Below are 18,617 nucleotides of genomic sequence, written 5' to 3'. Positions count from 1 at the left end.
CTTTGATATTCTCCCCAGACAGGTACGATTTATCTTTCCAGCTGTTTGAGCCCAGAGGCTAACATCCCTCTGCCCCCCCCCCTCTCTCCTTCCCTTCCCTCTATAAAACATGCACTCTCTACTGTATAGGTGAATGCATGAGGGGGTCCTCCTACCCTGCTGTCTTCCTGGGGGTCCCACTCTGGCGTAAAGGTGTGAAGGGGCTGGCCGTGGGTACAGTTGGAGAACTGGAACAGGCTCGAGAACATCCGCCTGTTCTCCGGCGTGTCTGGAAAGATGGCATCCTGGAAGTTGACTCCGTGGGGCAGGATGTTGTAGTTCTCATCCATCCTGCAGGGGAGGAAATGGTATGATGGAGGTTGTTTATAAGTGTTTGTGCGATAGTGCCCTGCTGTGTGTGAAGCCTAATGCATGCTGGTGTGGTGCTGGTGAAAATAGCAGATGTACAAGCTCGTAGCGTGTCACTGCCGCGCTGAGAGCTTGTACATCTGCTTTTTATGAACTTTTTTTTATATCTTGAAAGTGTTTGAAAAATGTTGAATAACTTAGATTTTTTTTAACCCAAATCTTCTCTTCTGGGGGAGGGGGGAGGGCGTCAGGTCTTAACCCTTTAAGACCTGAGGCCGATTCTACAAATGTCTTCTAAATCCCAACAGTAGTCTGAAAAACCTATGTTTCTATATCAGTGGTGCTCAAACTTTTCCATGTCAAGGACCCCCAAAAGTATATGTATTTGGCCACCGACCCCCATCTCAAAGTATTTTGTTCCAGGGGGTCCCAGAAGCAAATATTTGAGTTAAAAATGTTTGCTTTAAAAATATGTATATTCAAAGATTTGCACAAATTTTCACGATTATTATTTTTTTTGCAGATCTACAAGCTCGTAGCGCGGCACTCGGTGCCGCGCTATGAGCTTGTAGATCTGCTATTTTTGAATAGCCAAAGTGTAAAATAATGCTTTTTTTTAGCTCAAATCAAAAAGTGACGCAGATGCGTTCCAGGTCTTAATGGGTTTAGACAACAGCACTGTTTTCAGCACCCTCCACCCCCTTCCAATGTGAATTATCATGCAGTGCACTCACCGGAGGAAAAAGATGTAGGAGTAGTTCTCCATCACGGTGTGTGACTGACACGACAGATAGCCCAGACCCGTCAGGTTGAGGCGGGAGCCGGCTGGCACCTCCAGCATGCTGCCCCATGCCTGGTCACACTGCAGTTCCACCTTTAGAAAGGGGGTTTGTTCACACAAGAAGTGATGCAAAAAAGAAAAGAAAAAAAAGGAGATATGAGCTATATACATCCCACTATAATATTTACATCCCACTATAATATCTATTTTGGCATTTAAGGTTGAGATAAGAGATTTTTCAATTAAATTGAAGATTAAATTGTCCTATAGAGGGTTCTCAAACTTTTTCATGTCAAGGACCCCCAGAAATGTATTTGGCTGCGGACGCCCATCTCACAAATATTTTGGGCCAGGGATTTTTCAAAAATAGCAGATATACAAGCTCATAGCGCGGCACTCAGTGCCGCGCTATGAGCTTGTATATCTGCTATTTTTGAATAGCCAAAGTATAAAATATGGTTAAAGTGGTTAAAATTATGGTGACGCTATATTAACTAATTTTGCTGGGGACCCCCTGGTACCCCCCAAGGACCCCTGGGGGTCCCCAGACCCCACTTTGAGAACCAATGCTATAGAGCTATCTAATGTACTAGACAGGTCATGAGTTAGTGTCTTTGTGTTGTACTGTCTGTAATTTGTGATGAGTTTGTTGTATGAATGTTGTATTGATGTAAAATATGTTGTTGTTGTTGCTGATGATGCTGGTTGAGACCCCAGGAAAAGTATAGCTGCTGTGACTGTGACTGTGCACAGTAAGCTCATGGGGATCTAATACAGAGTTTCTCAAAGTGGGTGCCGTCTGCCATGGCACCCTAGGGTGCCGTGTGACACAAGTCCAGGGGTGGAGCAGAATACTTTAATAATTGTTTGGGAATTTATCAATATCACTTCAGTTAAACCACTTTTAGACCCTCTATAGGCTACTTAACACGGACCTGAGTTGCACTGTAGCCACTTGGTGTGTTCTTTTTCCATCAACACCACATCTCTTTGACAAAAAAGAGCAGATCTACAAGCTCACAACGCGCGTTGTGAGCTTGTAGATCTGCTAATTTTGGGTAATGTTCCACCCAGAATGGGGATCCTGGGGTTAAATGTCAAGTATAAAGTTACTTTCAATCTGTCCTAAATGGAAACTGATATTCTCTCAAGTTTTCCTTATGAGATAGGCCTATACCACTGTGTCATAGGGGGGAAGATTTACATGTTTGCATACATGACAAAATGTATTAAAGTGCTATAAAGTAACAATGTAATTCAGGGGTGCCGTGGATGAAAAGGTTATTTGCAGGGGTGCCCTGAGCGGCTGAGCCCAAAAAAGTTTGAGAACCCCTGATCTAAAAAATCATTGGTTCTCAAAGTGGGGTCCTTGGGGTGGTGGGGGGGGGCAGGGGGTCCCCAGCAAAATGTGTTAATAACGTCACCATCATTTTAACTACTTTTACCATATTTTATACTTTGGCTATTCAAAAATAGCAGATATTCAAGCTCATAGCGCGCGCTATGAGCTTGTAGATCTGCTATTTTTTTTAAATCCCTGGCACAACATATTTGTGAGATGGGGGTCTGGTGGTCCACAGCCAAATACATGTCATTTTTGGGGGTCCTTGACATGAAAAAAGTTTGAGAACCCCCTGATCTAATAAATCAATCAATCAAATCAAACCAAACCTCTGCTGAGTAGAGCAGCCCTTCCTCTGCGCCCTGGTAGCCGTTGTACCCGAAGGGCAGCGAGTTGTACAGGCTTCCCTCCTCCCGGTGGATGGCGAGCACCTTGGCATAGATGATTATCTCCGCCAGCTCGGCGCGGCAGCCCTCGCTCAGCGGGCGCCACTCGGAGGGCAGCTGGCAGCCGTGCGCGGAGCTCCACGGACACGCGAACAGGAACATGCCCAGCGACACGGTCACGAGTGCGTAAAGCATCCTGACAGTCAGTGACAGGCCCAACCAACACCCCCAGAGTCAAAAATAAACAGGAATCTTGGGGTTTTCCCCTCTATAATCAAATCCTTTGATATTGCCTTTATAGGTGAAAGCCTATTCTAAATTCCAGGATTGAGTTAAAACACGGGTTCCATTTGTCCACAAATAGCAACTTTTCCTGCAGATGAAGTGAACGAAAGAAGTTGCAGAACAGTTTTTAAAAAAAGAGAGCAAAAAAACCCTAATAATCTAAAAAAAAACTGTTTTAAACAACAGCTAAACAGCTACAAAACAACTAAAAAGCAGCTAAGAGTCAACCTGCTCTCTCGCCTGCCTGATCCCTGGGGGTTGGACTCTCGCGGTGTGTTATTGTTATCATTCCCATCGACGGTCTGGAGCACGGGCAGCGTTTACCTAGACGTGCGTAAAGTTGTCTCCAGCGCGCGGTGTGCGCGCCAAGGCTCGTCCGCTGCACTGTTCAGCTCCCATTCAAAGACATTCCACTGTGACTCCTAAAAGATGCCAATCTCACACATTCATTGACTCGTCCAATCAGACAGCCCCAAAGTTCACACTTGCAACAGCCAATCATTGACCAGTGTCTTTCTTTCTTCCACAAAAATAGTTCAATTGATCACTATGTCCAGTTTAAACATCATTACCCCTTATGTGTATCATTTTCGGGGGGAAATATGCACATGTGGCACCTAAGTAAGGCAAGCCATAATACAAACAACACACTAAACATAGGTAAACATGATTGGGCTATAACACAATTGGGCTATAATCATGTCACAACATGGTAATAAATAATAAAGTTTATACTGCGGGACGGGATTTCAACGCTGTTGACATTATCATAACTTTCCCCGTCTTTTCTCATTCGATTAGTGATGACTTAATATATCATCATCACTGATCTGGTGTAAGTTACATATGGACAGAATTACATTTACCCAAGACAAGCTAGACAGCAGTGCCCTCTAGCGGACATTGTAAAGAGCTGCACATCTATCCTACACTATGCAGCAACTAGTAATAGTCAACAACACAAGTTGACTAATGATTGCATATGTATCTTTAATTCCACTATCTAACTATACATAGGGCTTTAATAATATATGGTTGTACTTGTACTGAGTTAGTTAACTTAAAAGGATGCCTGGCTAATAAGCCAAATATGCCTTAATACATTATAATTGTCTATATAACTAAAATGTAAAATGAATAACACCTTAAATATTTTTATTTATTTTGTAAATAGTTCATCTTTCACTCAATAGGGGCAAATTGGCCGTCGCAAGTTGATGATCTCATTTTTCCATGTGTGGTCCAGCTCTGTGGAATGTATGGAATAAAGGTGCAACAAAAACATTAAAATGTTGATTTGATGCTCATATTAACCTTATTAAGTTGTTTTTTTAATTTCAGGACCTTGGGCCTGGCGGAGAGACGATAAGGTTTCAATCTGCAAGGTCACGACGTTAGAAATCCTAACGTCACCGTCAGCTGACTGAACACTCCTCCCCAAATATTGGGCAATACAACGACGCGCGACGCACCGTTTTCATTCACAGATCTACAAAACACACGGATGGCTGCGGGACCGTGACTTAGCTCGGCCTTTAGTGGCGCACATTGAATCAGATCTGTGACGGTACTGCGCAGGTGGAGGCCGTGACGTGTGTTGCCAGCTTTTGTGAGAGAAATAAGCAAACAGGTCTATGAAAACAAGTAAAAAAAAAAGAAGCAACTATGCCACTAGGCCATTTATGAGCACTTTTAAAACTATACTGTTAGATATTTTATAATCAATAGTATATTAGATTACGATTATTGCATTGTATCATTTTGGATAAATGCATAAAGTATGATGTATTTGCTCAGAAGGGACAGTTCTGTAACTGCCGATATAAGATGTCCTTGCTCCCTGGCCTATACTCTTTCTTACCCATGAAAGTTGTGGCTACAGTTTATCCATGATGCCTCAGCACAGACAACCTTGCCACCAAGATGAGCCTTCGCCCCTGTCCATGTTGATATTAAATTGTGGGGTGGGCTTAATGAAAGATAAACTGTCTGTTATAATGGGGAACATTTTGTATTACCAGTAGAGAATATTTTTATGCTGTACCTTGTCTCTCCTGTGCAAATAAGCTCAAGTAAACCTGATTATTATTTAAGACTGACTCTGTGTTACTTCTTATTACGGTATTCCTTATTGAAAGCATACTATCCTGTTTTTTCTAAGTTATCTATACATTGAAGATAGCCGATCTACAAGCTCACAACGTGTCGCAGTTGTAAGCTTGTAGATCTGCTATTTTTCAAAAATATCTTGAGATAAAATGTGGATTATTTGGAAGATTTTTCATTCTAACAACAGAAATCTGTTACATTTTCAGATGGGGGTTAAGAAGGGACAAATATATATTAATTTGGGGGTCCAAACCCTGACATGAAAATGTTTAAGAACCACTGGTTTAAACAACATTTAGAAACAAGCCCAAAAAAAAAACGCAACCCGCAACTATACTTACAAGCAACTTTGCAGAAAAAACAAGCCCTAAGTCAAGTCAAGTCACATTTTTATTTATATAGCACAAATGTGCTTAAAATAAAAAATGAAAAATAAAATAAAGACAAGAAAATGCAAAAGTCAGTAATGACACAAATGAACACAATAACATAGAATGAATTAATACAATGAAAGTCCAGTTTTAAAGATAACTACACACTCCGAACCTAGCTGAAAGCTTAGAGAATGGGTAGGTTTTTGCTTTTATAAAATAATAAACTGTTGTAACAGACCTTAGATCAGCTGGTATATAATTCCACAGAGTGGAGCCATAGTGAGTAAAGCACCATAACCTGTTACCTGATTTAGAGTTTATCCTGGGTATAATGAGGAGACCTTTGTCAGATGATCTATGTCGCTTATAATAAGCAGACGTGGCAACACTGGTCGTGACGTCGAGACGAGGAAATAAACAACCCAAAGCGACTGTTCTGTCTGAAGATCCCAGTTCTAGGTGGAAGATCTCTCTGACTCTGAGTGGGATCTATTCTACATTACAACCAGGTTTACTTTACCACGCGTGAGTAAAATGCTTAGTGTTGGATGGGATGATCGCCATATGTTTTTGATCAGCCACATTCATGTTGTGTAACTAATATTATGAAGTTTTCTCTGCCGTATGTCCGAGCCATGGATCCAAGACGTCATGACCGACATGGATGAACTTCAACATAGTTTTTGCTTTTTCTCCCTTTCTGGCCCGTACATCTACATAAACGTTCAGATTTCAAATATAAAGTGCTTAACCCATGGCCACGGATGTTACAATTATGTACGGACCCTCAGAAGTACCCGTAGCTTCCGTATTGTTCAATAAAAAGCATTTTAATCCGATCGATGGCCATTTTCTCATAGTTATAATGTATCAGAGTGCAATACACGTCCCAACCGATAGGGTCGCGTAGTTGAAAGGAAATGGAGAAAATACGAAAGAGAATGATCACCGATCGGATTGAAATGCTTTTTATTGAAGAAAATGGAAGATACGGGTACTTCTGAGGGTCCGAACAGAATTGTAACATCCGTGACCATGGGGTAAGCACTTTTTGTGAAATCTGAACGTCAATGTAGATGTAACGGCCAGAAATGGAGAAAGTGCAAACACTATGTTGAAGTTTATCCATGACGTTCATGTATCAGGGCTACCGTATGTCCCAACAACAGAACCCTCTCTAGGCCCACCTGTAAGGAAAATGAAAATGAAACTGTAATGTAGAAGGAGGTTGATATGATACAGCTTCTTAATGTCGTTGGCATTCCTTACTGTTGACGTTCGGTCCAATTCGGATCGGATGGAAATTCCCTTTCTGTCTATAATACAACACAGTGATTCATGGGCAGTGGTGTACATTTACTCAAGTACTGTACTTAATTAAGTACAGCTTTGAGGTATTTTTTTACTTTACTTGAGTATTTCAAATTTTCAATACTTTTACTTCTACTCCACTACATCTCAGAACCAAATATTGTACACATATTTACTTTTTTAATTATTTGAAAACCTGAGTTACTAGTTAGCCTACTTTGCAGATTTTGATTATTATTACAAAACATACATTAACCACTTCAGCCCTAAATACATTCTTGGCCATATGAAAATAGCCAATCTACAAGCTGTATATGCTTGTAGATCTGCTATTTTCAAAAGATTTTAATACATTTATACATTTGAAAACTTGAGAAATCGAACATTCTGCATAAAGAGTACTTTCTACTTATCTCAGGCTTTACTGCAATGTAGAAATACTCTGTTACTCTGTTAGGTAAAAGTCCGGAATTGATTGTAAAACAATCAATACATTCTGGACTTTTACTTGTAACAGAGTATTTCTACATTGCAGTATTCATACTTTTACTTAAGTAAAAAATGTGAGTACTTTTCCCACCACTGTTCATGGGTTGTTTTGATGATTTATAATGGGGTTGTTTTGATAATACGTTTGTCTAACTATCAGTGCCAGCAACCACAACTATGTGCCTTGATAACTAACTCCTGATCTGCTGATAAGGTTATTTAAGTGGATGATGATGCCTGGCTGTGACTGAAAGCAATGAGTCAGTTGGTAATTTTACCATTCACCATAGGCCTAATGTCCTAACAATACTCTCTCCTTTTAGTAGGAGCATGGCCTCTGGTGCCCCCATGATGAATGGGGACATTTCTCGGGGCCCGGTCCCTGCGGTAGGCTCGCCAGGAGCCCTGGAAGAAACCCTTGAACAGATGAACATCCTCATCCAGGAGAACAGAGATCTCAAGGGTGAGGGGGAACAAAAAGTCATCTTGAATATACAAGCAGGAAGACATTATTGCACGAGTCATGGTTGCCGGTGTTGTATTGCAGTGTGGTCTAGGGACTCCCAGGGGTCCTCCGTCCTTTTAGAGGGTTCCAGGGCATCCCAGCTAAATTATTTATTGTTAGGAACCAAACGGACACTTAGAGCATTGGTTCTCAGGGGTACTTGAGGGGGGGGGGGTTCCAGGGGGTCCCCAGGAAAATGTGTTGATATAGCGTCACAATAATGTTAACCACTTTAACCTTTTATACTGTACCTTTATACTATTGAAAAATAGCAGATATACAAGCTCATTGTTTGTTATGGGGGTCCGTGGCCCAATCGAAACGTGTGAGAACCACTGTTGTATTGTGACTTCTATGCGTTTCCCCCCGCAGAGGCACTGAGACAAACCAACCTGTCTATGAAGGAGCGTTTTGAAGGCCTGTCAGCCTGGCGAGAGAAGCAGAGAGAGGAGAGGGACTTCCTGGAGGGGAGGCTGGAGGAGGCGCGTGGCCGCATGGAAGCTCTCACTCTGCGCAACCAAGAGCTCAGCAAGAAAGTGCAGGAGCTGGAGGGAGGAACGGAGGGGAGTGGAATGGTGAGAGCCAGGGAATGACAATGGTTGAAATAGCCGAGTAGAACTTTACCAATTAAACCCCCTATTACATACATGAGCAACTGGCGGCCCGGGGGCCACATGCAGCCCCCACCTTCACTTAATGCGGCCCGCAGGTTAATATCGGATTACTGATATATTATTGATTTCAGCTGTTACAATTCCAAGCATGTAAACATGACCCGCTTTAATTACTCATATATTAGTAACTTAATGACTAGCATTATCTTCTTTTTTATGTCTAATGTATTTATTTTCATAAAGTTAACATAAAGGGGAAGACCACTCATTTTCAACATTGAACTATGTCTTTAATACACCTTAGAGCTGTTGTGTGGGAAAAAAAAGAAAAGTCCCCCCCTTATGTGTTGCGTAGAAAAGGATAATTGATTGAGGTCATGTGATCAGTGACATACGTAGGGTGTACTTTTGGCTCCGCCCCCTCAGCCAAAATTAGCAGATCTACAAGCTCAAAACGTGTCGCAGTCACAGTGCGACGCGTTTTGAACTTGTAGATCTGCTAATTTTGCTACTTTTGTGTGACATAGAATGGCGAAGTACGGCATTGATTTAGAGAAGAGGTTTCTGCCCGACAGTATATGCAATGTGGCCCTCTGAAGTGAGTGTGGAAATATAGTGGCCCTCTCCATTATCAAAGTTGCCCACCCCTGCCCTATAGACCATATTCACACGGCGGCCATTTTGGAATTTAACGTTGAAAGTGCCACCCCGTTGCCGTAGCAACTGGGGTGGCACCTCATTGACTTAATAGCAACATGGCCGCCGTGTGAATATGGTCTATTACTTAGTAAACTTGACATGCTCTTTTTTCCCCCCTCCACCAAATCTCTTTGCCCAAAATAGGCGATCTACAAGCTCACAACGTGTTGTCGTGTTGTGAGCTTGTAGATAATTTAGTTTTGGCAGAATAGGGATGCAAGTGTTCATTAGAGGGAATAGTGGTTGTGAAGATTCATTATAAGTTTTTGTCTTTGCTTGGAATCTCATCATGAATATGAAATATTGTTGCAGTTGGTAAATGCACCTACACAATTGCCAATTATTATAGCTATCAATTGGTTTCGTATTTTATCACCAACCTATGTTGCTTTCATAGACCATAGGTGGCACTATATGAACAATAAACAAAATATTTTGTTAACCCGATTTAAATTGCCATAACTGGCACAGTGGCACACCCTTGCTAGCCTGGAATCCAGACTGATTTGCTCCGTTCAGCTGACTTTATTATTTTAAGTCCTCTGAACGGAGCAAATCAGTCTGGATTCCAGGCTACCGATTGCACGATTCACACAACATTTGCTATGAGTTTTCCTTGGAAGAAACAAACATGAGGAAGACACTGGTGCAGCTCGGACAAGTTTAAGTCTCTTTATTGAAGGTGCAATGTATAAGACGACTAACATTGCGATGTTGGAACATCTTCAGAGTCAAAAGCTGGGCCTAACCTTTAAAAGCAGGTGAGTAGCAGGGGCAGTCCTCTCAATCCTCTGAATTAGCCAATACCACAGACATTGGCTAATTGAGAGGACTGCCCCTGCTACTCACCTGATTTTAAATGTTTGACCAGCCTTTATCTGTCACGATTCTGAAGATGTGCATTGTGCTAACATCGAAACGTTAGTTGTTGTCTTGTATAATTGTTCCTTCAATAAAGAGGCTTCAACTTGTCCGAGTGCTGCCCCAGTGTTATCCTCACGTTTATTGCTGCTTGTGTCCCTCTGCTGTGACACACCAGACCTCTACTTGGCTGAGGAGCGGTGAAACTCCCTTTCATGTGTTCCTTGGAAGAATCTGCCGTTATTATTTCTTTTGCCTCTATTTCTTTGGTTTAACTGGGATTTCATTTCCAGGCAGCATCGGCCAATCAGAGCGCAGAGCTGGACGCACTGCGTGTCCAGGTGGCTCGGCTGCAAGCTGAGAAGAACGACTTGGTGGCCATGAACTCTGAACTCCAACTCAAGACAGGCCAGGGGTCACCAGATGACTCCTTCATAGAGATCATAACGTTTGAAGTAAGTACCACACACACACACACACACACACACACACACACACACACACACACACACACACACACACACACACACACACACACACACACACACACTGGTACCACCCACTCATAAAACACACAGGCAAATTCTCCTTCTACAGCACTGCCACCCAGGTTTGGAATAGTCTAACCCCTTCCCTCAAAAAGTGCAGTTCGCTGGGCTTATTTAAAACGGCTCTGAAAACTCACCTTTCAGGATGCCAAAAAAGGAGGTAGTACTATTTTCCGGTTAGACAGACGACCCCCTGTTTTGTACAGCTTTTTATTTTTTTCCTCTGCTTTTTTATTTTTTGTTTGTACATAGTGTTATCTTTTTCTGTATTTTTGTATTGATATTTGAACTGTGGTGCCACTATATATGACTATGAATTGAATACGAAAGACCTCATTGGAAACAAGCCCGCAAGGACTTTTTTGAACAGACCTTTTAGACAAAGTATTTTAAATGTAACTGTGCTGTTTTACATTTTTGCCTAATAAAATATTCAATCAACACACACACACACACACTAATGTGTTACTGCTTGGATTTTCAGGATGGCGATGCGGAGGGTCTGAGGGATGCATGTGGAGGTGAAAGGTGTGGTCGGCAGGACTGCATGAGCGCCTCTCGGCTGGAGTCTGAGGAATTGACCGTGAGCCAGCTCCTCCAGTCTCTAAGGAAGGAGACGCAGAAGGTGGAGAATTTGGAAATTGAGCTCCAGGCATCTCAGGCCAGGTAGGCCTAAGGTTTTTGAGTTGCCTAATTTTTAATGTGATATGTATTTAACCACTTAAGTCCGATGTTATGCTTTGTAGTGCTTTGTGAATGTGGACACCATGTGAAATCCTGACCTGAGTGTTAATTTAACTTTTGAGAGTGTGCAAATGGAGGGTCCGTGGACTAATGCATATCAACCTGGGGGTCCTTGAAATTCAAAAGGTTGAGAATCACAGTTGTAGATCAGATATTTTGTGGAAAATTCTGATTTTCTTTTTTAACATTCGCCTACAATGACATGAAAACAGCTACGCCTGGTTGAAAGTAGTTAAATGGCCTATTTCTGGGCCTATAGTGTGTAAGTCTGGAACACTGCCTCATGTACCTTTTTTATACTGTAGGATTATGGAGTTGGAAGAGAAGAGTTTGGTCATTGAGAGCTCAACACAAACCTCCCTGCAGCCAGAGAAGGGGACGGACGGGAAAACCCAACAAGGAGAAACTGGGAAGGAAGAAAAGGTATATACTGGCAGTAATGGTACATTAGTAAAGCAGTTGTGATAATGGTGGCGGTAGTAATAGTATTAGTAGTTATAGTAAAATTATAGGGGGTGTGACTAAGTGTTGATTTCGACGACTAAAACTATGACGAAAAATGTTCGTCGACTACCTTTTTTCACTGATGGAAACTAAATAAAAACTAAATAAAAACTAAGCTACGACGACTAAAACTAAGACTAAATATATTGACAATTTCATCAGCAAATAAAAACTAGACTAACATTTTAGTGAGGGTTTAGTGGAGAAGAGATCTGGAGAAGTTTCGCTCGGGTGTTGCGCTTGCAACCAAGTGTAAAATCAGCCATTACGACGGCATCAAGGCACCGGCAAAATACATTTTAGTCGACTAACTCAACTGTAGATTTAGTTGACTATAATCTTATGATATTTAGTCGACTAAAACTAGACAAAAATTAAAACATTTCAGATGACTAAAATATGACTAAAACTAAATGGAATTTTATTCAAAAGACTATGACTAAAACTAAATAAAGATTTGCTGTCAAAATCAACACTGGGGTGTGTAATGAATCTGTGTAGGTCAGTGATGTAAATCAAATCTGTAGTAGAAATGCTTGTTTGTAAAAATATTCCCAGATCAGTGCTGCATGATTATGGGTACAATTATAATCCTGATTACTTGATATTGTAATAACGATTATTGATGATAAAATAGGACTATTTTAATTACATTTATTTTACAATTTTCTTAATATGTCTTTGGTTTTTGTGCTTATGGGTACCATATGGCATGTACAGTAATAGTCTCTGTGCGACTATTGTTCTTCTGTGGTCTGATGGATGGACGGATGGGTTGTACAATGTTCTCACTATCAAGTTTTGTATAATTGTGAGGAGACGAGGACGAGGTGCAACAGCTGACCTAATAACATAATCGTGAAACATTGATTTTGATTTGATAATAAAAAAGGAAAGGGCACTTCAGCACGTGAAATGGGGCTGGGCGATATGCCTTGAAATCAATTATTTCAAACGTTAAAAAAAAAAGAACTATAGTGAAACTAGCAGATCTACAAGTGTTTATACATAAGAAATAAAACAAATATAAAATAAAACCTGCTTGTCGATTTTGTTATAATTTCGAATTGCCTAGGCCTAATGTGAAATCAAGCTGCAAGGACAAATCCCAGAGAAACGCTGTCCTATCGATGACTTGTTTTGACACAATGTTCTTCTTGTGGTTCAGGCTGCGTCCGAGGTGGAGGATCTGAAGTCTCAGATGATGGCACTGTTTAAAGAGCTGCAGCAGGCTCAGAGTAAACTGGGAGAAGCAGAGGGTATGAAGAAGAACCTCCAAGACAGGTAAGACCGCAGAAATGGACAAGTAAAGAACAAACCTTTTCATTCATACCAATGCTGTTCATCTGTGTCAGACACGCAAGAGGGGGGGGGGAGTGATCGATCCACATGGGACTGATGTGGGACTTACTGCTTGATTAAAGTATATTCATTATGCACATGCCCATTGCCCATTGAAGTTCTGCTTATGGTGAACTGTCACTTCTTTCATTGCTTTCTCGCTCTCTCTGTAGATGTCGAGAAGTGGAACAGGACGTGGTGACTCTACGTGCCCAGCTGGTGGACAAGCAGGCAGTGCAGACAGAGAACGACAGGCTAAAGCTGCAGCTGGACAGCATGCAGGCTCAGAGCCAGCTGGAGCAAAGGAAGACTGGCGAGGAGAGGTGGGAGAGAACACACACACACACACACACACACACACACACACACACACACACACACACACACACACACACACACACACACACACAGGCAACCACCTTCTGACGTTTGTAGGTCGTTGGCTATTTAAAAATATTGCTAGTAACACACCCATATTCCTTCAGCGTGTCCGCTTCTCATGCTGTATCTGGACCATACACTTGAGTCTTAAGTCACCAATAATAATAACACAAAATACAAATAATATATCTATACATTCACAAAGCACGTATGTCTCCACTGGCTTCTCTGATTGGCCAACCAGTTTTGATTGGCCAACTAGTTTTGGCAGAGATTTGCTTTACATTTGTGCTGTTGCACCCATATAAGTGGTAGTGTGTACAATCGAACTCCATTACAACTCCAATTATGGAGATCCTATTTAGTTAATCGGTCCTGTGTACTCCGAGAACAGGTACTGACAACAACGGCAACGGGTATTGCATGCATTCCCAAGTTGCATCGTTCCCGACTTGCATCGTTTCTGAGTAGGCCAGTGGTGTATGTTTATATAAATAACTTGTTGATTTTAATATCCAACGTTCTTAGTACTGGGGTAATGGGTACCACACTGGGTACTCTTGACAACCGCTACAACAGGTATTGCATAACTGGGTGAGGCATGCATTCCCAACTTTTCCGACTTACATTGTTCCCAACTTGCGTGGTGTCCGAGTAGGTCAGTGCCCGAATGCCACCGGTCTTGTTAAATAACGATAATTCATCCCACCAATAATCCCCATTCTCCATCTCAGGAACAACCTGGCGCAGCTGAAGGATGCCTACACCAAGCTCTTTGAAGACTACAACGAGCTCAAAGAGGAGAAGAAAAAGAGAGAGGTGACTCTGTCCACAGCCAACATCTACACTACATCTGTTATAATGTATTACATGTAAATATCCTCTACCAAGCAAATAGATAACTTCCAGTATTTTGCAACATTGCTTGTGTGGAATTGGTATGGCTGTCATTAAAATGCGTAGTCTAATTTGTGCATTAAAATGCACAAAACCTTATCAGTAAAACTCATTATTTACTTGAGACTTGATGTATGAAGAGAATTTGGGACTTGGATTCTAATAACTTGAGACTGGACTTGAACTTGAGACTGCACCCTGATTACTTAGAAAAACCTGGTCTTAAGTAACGTATGTGAGCAAGATTGACATGGTTAGAATAAGTTCTAAAAGTATTTTTTTTAAATATATTTTCAATTAATTAACCCTATTGAGAACTGACTTAAAACTCAAATGAAGTTGTCTTGAACATACCTTGTAGACTCAGATGGCGCCCAAGGAGGCGTTGGATGACATGCAGGCCCGGCTGGCTGCAGCGGAACAGGCCCTGGCTACTAAACAAGAGAAGATGGATGCCATGAAGCAGGAGATCTTCCAGAAAGAGAAGGAGCTGGAGACCATCTCTGTCTTCCAGGCCCAGGTGTGTGTGTGTGTGTGTGTGTACTTGTATTACTATCCTTGTGAGGGCCAGATGTCCCCACATGTATAGTAGAATTTGAGAAATGGACATTGTGACGACCATTGTCCTGGTCCTCACAAGAGAAATTGTTGTTTTAATGGTTAGTTTTACTATTTGGAAAAGATTCAATTGGGGGTTAGGATTAGGCGTTTAGGGGTTGGGTTTAGCGTCATGCCTGATTTATACTCTGCTGTGAAAGATAAACGTGTGTCTGTGCGTAGACATGCCTTTAGCGTTCCCCAAATGATTAAAATGTAAGGAAAAACCTGACTGTTAGTTAAAACAGAAAAGAATTGCACATACACAGGCCAAGAAGGAGCGCTCCTCTTAAGCCTAATTTTATGCTTCATTGCACAACGGTGCCGTGCTTCTAAAATGGCTGATCTACAAGCATCACAACGTCTTGTGAGCTTGTAGGTCGGCTATTTTAGAAGCGCCACACTGTCGTGTATAACTCAGGCTTTACCTTGCCCTAGGAAAAAAAGTAAATTGAAAACAGTAGCACATCCATGTAATGTTACAGTTGAATATTGTAAACAAGACGTTGCTGATATATGCTGTCCTAGGTGTGTGCTATGCTAATTGAGTATTTTACAACAGGACTCAGCCATTCAGAATCCAGGACTAGAACTATCTGTTTTAGAAGAATAAATAACTTGCTGTGGCACTTCTGTTTGCAGGCAGAGGTGTATTCATCAGACTTTTATGCTGAGCGTGCAGCCAGAGAGAAGATCCATGAAGAGAGGGAACGCCTGGCTGCTCAGTTGGAGTTCATAAAGAAGCAGAACTCCCAACTTCAAGAGGAAATGGATTCACTGGGCAGGTGTGGCTGAATAATTTATGTATAATTTATATTTTGGCAAATAAATTGTCGTGCAACATGGGACTCAACATAAATCACATAATACATTTCTTTTGTCTAGTGGCAAAATATTACGTAATATGTCATGTGCACAACACCTTGTCACCGAAACATAAATTACGCTTAAGTGAGCACTTCACCCATTTTCACCCTTGATATAAATGGTGTTTATAATGCTTAAGAGTAGTTCACTCAAATAATTACTTATTTTCTATCAATTACACACCCCATAAAGCCTTGAATTCATGGAGATGTTTTGTTACATTCCTAAGCCAAAAACTGCCGATCTACAAGCTCACACAAAGCGTTGTGAGCTTGTCGATCTTATATTCTTCGGCTAATGTTCCCCCCATAATATGGATGCTGGGCTTCAATCAAGTGGTTAACTGCCTTCTCAGCTTTCCTGCTGTCTGTCTTGATAAAATATTAGAGTCCATTTATTTTTATGGAACCAATGATATGAAGACAATACAGCCATTCTCATATCTTCTGCATAGGCAATCCCTGAACGAGATGCAAAGGAGACACGTGCCACGGGGAGGCAATCCACATGGCGGCGCTGGTGCACAGGGTGGAAGAGGTAATGCTGTGTGTACATCAACATGTTTTTTTGATAGGCCAGTAGCAGGTACAGCAAAGGTCCTAATGAGCCCCTCTGACTCTTCTCAGGTGACGGCAGAGAATGGCAGCAGCATGTGAACATCCCGGAGCATGCCTGTCCCAAATGCAACGAGATTCTACCAGACCTGGACAGTCTGCAAATCCACATCATGGATTGCATCATCTGAACTACTGTCTCTTGTCAAGCCCAGAGACAGTACAATACTGCCTCTGCCCCGAGGACACCATTTAAAACCCAATAGAACACGGCGGCCGCGTCCATTGAGTTCTATAGTGCGTGCCAAAAATCCTGAAGGGGGGCGTCAACAAGTGTCATTTTGTAGCGGCGGACATCTTTGTGGGGTATAAACAGGTTGACTTAACATTGCCCCCCACAAGTTTGTCTGCAGCTACTATGCCACGCCCCCCCCCCCCCCCCCCCCCCCCCCCGTGGTGATGGCACATTGGCACGCACTATAGAGAAGTGGTGCCATGTTATATTCGGTTCCTCAAGCTGTACAGTATGTGAACTACAACAACGTGTGCAATGCTAAGTAGCACCATAAAGTAATGGGAAATCCAGAAATGAAAATTCTGCCATCATCTCCTCACCCTCATGCCAGTTGAAACGGGTGAAGGTTCTTTTTGGGTCCTCCTTGAAGGGGTCCCACGGGTTGTTCAAATGTATTCCCAATTCTAAAAAAAATTACACATTTTGTTGGGGCCGGAAGACCCCAGAGATTTGTGGTGTTAAATTTTAACAACACAAGCAAAACATTTACATTACACCAAATTACACCATTAAAATGCATGTATTTGACCCTTAAGCTAGCTGAGTAGATGATGATAATATATTCATTTTTTGGGGGGTTGACTATTCCTTTAATATATAAGTCTTCCTCTGCTTTGAACTGTACCTCTTTTCTGATCCACAATCCTTTGATATTGGAACCGGGCAATCACATGGTTCATCTCTAAATGCTTGGTAGACGGTAATATACATTAATATGTGGTCTGGTATTGGATGAAGGATAGAAATAAGTATATACTGACAAGTGTGTGATTTTCTTTTATGTGTAGCCTGTATCCACACTTACAGATTATTAATCAGCCAAAGTTGAACCTTTTACAGGTTAAATATTGAATAATTAGCTGGGATGCTCTGAGATCTTTGGAGGTGTGTTTATTTAAGAAAATTCATTCTGTTTTCTTTGGCAAAAGGAATATTGTGTTCAATATTTCCAATATTCAGGTCTATCTTAGTGGTGGCAAACAGCCCATATAGGCACTTTAATGTTGCGATTTGTCTTTCAACTCTTGTTTACCTAGTAGCAACATAAAAATATGAACATACTGTATTAAGCTGATTCTGTTAACCTACAGTATGTGTACTGTATATTACTGTACATTACCTTTATGTTCTAGTGTGTTAACTGGCACATCTTTCTGCCAAACATCTGCTTCGTATGTTAAGTTGTCTATGACCTTAAATTCTGTGCTTTAGTTTTATGAATATAATAAAAACAGTTTTTTTCAAATATTTGCTGTCTCTGACGAACAGCACAGGATCTCAACATGAATTGATTTTTGTGTAAATTAAATACATGGTAATGTTACATACTGCACCATATTGACAGAGTGTACAGCAATATGGACATCATCTATCAAATACAAAGTTATATTTATTCATTACAATACACTTGTGTGTTAGATTATTTAATATGGCAAATACTATAATTCACAAGTACACAGATATTAGGTTTAATATATTATGTATCTCAATTAGTTTTTACTTTCTGGTAGGGCAGTGGTCTCAACCTTCTCAGGCTGCAACCAACCCAAAATAATTATTTGAACTGGGACCCCCCCCCCCCCCCCCCCACAAATAATCATATTTGAACTGGGGACCCCCAAGATAATCATATTGGAACTGCCCCCCCCCCCCCCCCCCCTACAAACTATTTTCTAGTATAGTTTGTTGATTACTTTTGACACAGTAATGGTATTTTTTTCTTGTATTTCTTTGAGGTACTAAAAAAGTCCTTAAATTGTCTCCAAATCATGTGACAGGTTGAGA

The 18,617-nt window shown here is 41.3% G+C and overlaps 2 protein-coding genes across 5 annotated transcripts in view; one reads left to right on the top strand and one right to left on the bottom strand.

Annotated features, from left to right (window-relative positions):
- Window positions 1–3,513, bottom strand: part of ccdc3a (coiled-coil domain containing 3a) — a 13,032-nt gene extending 9,519 nt beyond the window's left edge. The window contains exons 1-3 of the mRNA XM_084049459.1: window positions 2,801–3,513; window positions 1,083–1,222; window positions 156–330 (exon numbers count right to left, since the gene is read on the bottom strand). Coding sequence (XP_083905585.1) covers window positions 156–330; window positions 1,083–1,222; window positions 2,801–3,052 — 567 coding nt within the window. The 5' untranslated portion in view covers window positions 3,053–3,513. The remainder of the gene's footprint in view (window positions 1–155; window positions 331–1,082; window positions 1,223–2,800) is intronic.
- Window positions 3,514–6,040: 2,527 nt separating this feature from the next.
- optn (optineurin) lies at window positions 6,041–18,156 on the top strand. 4 transcript variants are annotated; one of them, XM_084049430.1, is made up of 13 exons: window positions 6,041–6,154; window positions 7,749–7,888; window positions 8,303–8,505; window positions 10,398–10,559; window positions 11,137–11,318; window positions 11,702–11,819; window positions 13,069–13,184; window positions 13,415–13,564; window positions 14,357–14,441; window positions 14,881–15,039; window positions 15,759–15,901; window positions 16,438–16,520; window positions 16,610–18,156. In XM_084049430.1, the coding sequence occupies exons 2-13, from the start codon at window positions 7,756–7,758 to the stop codon at window positions 16,726–16,728; spliced, it is 1,653 nt and encodes a 550-aa protein (XP_083905556.1). In that variant the 5' UTR covers window positions 6,041–6,154; window positions 7,749–7,755; the 3' UTR covers window positions 16,729–18,156. The 4 variants fall into 4 exon arrangements, with proteins under 4 accessions (XP_083905556.1, XP_083905557.1, XP_083905558.1 ...); XM_084049431.1 differs by having other exon boundaries at window positions 6,044–6,150; window positions 8,303–8,497; window positions 10,402–10,559; XM_084049432.1 differs by having other exon boundaries at window positions 6,044–6,150; window positions 10,416–10,559.
- The last annotated feature ends 461 nt before the right edge of the window (window positions 18,157–18,617 follow it).

This window comes from Gymnoscopelus microlampas (genome assembly GCF_963454915.1).
Source record: "Gymnoscopelus microlampas genome assembly, chromosome: 23".
NCBI lineage: Eukaryota > Metazoa > Chordata > Actinopteri > Myctophiformes > Myctophidae > Gymnoscopelus > Gymnoscopelus microlampas.
This window is presented reverse-complemented; position numbering and strand designations above follow the sequence as displayed.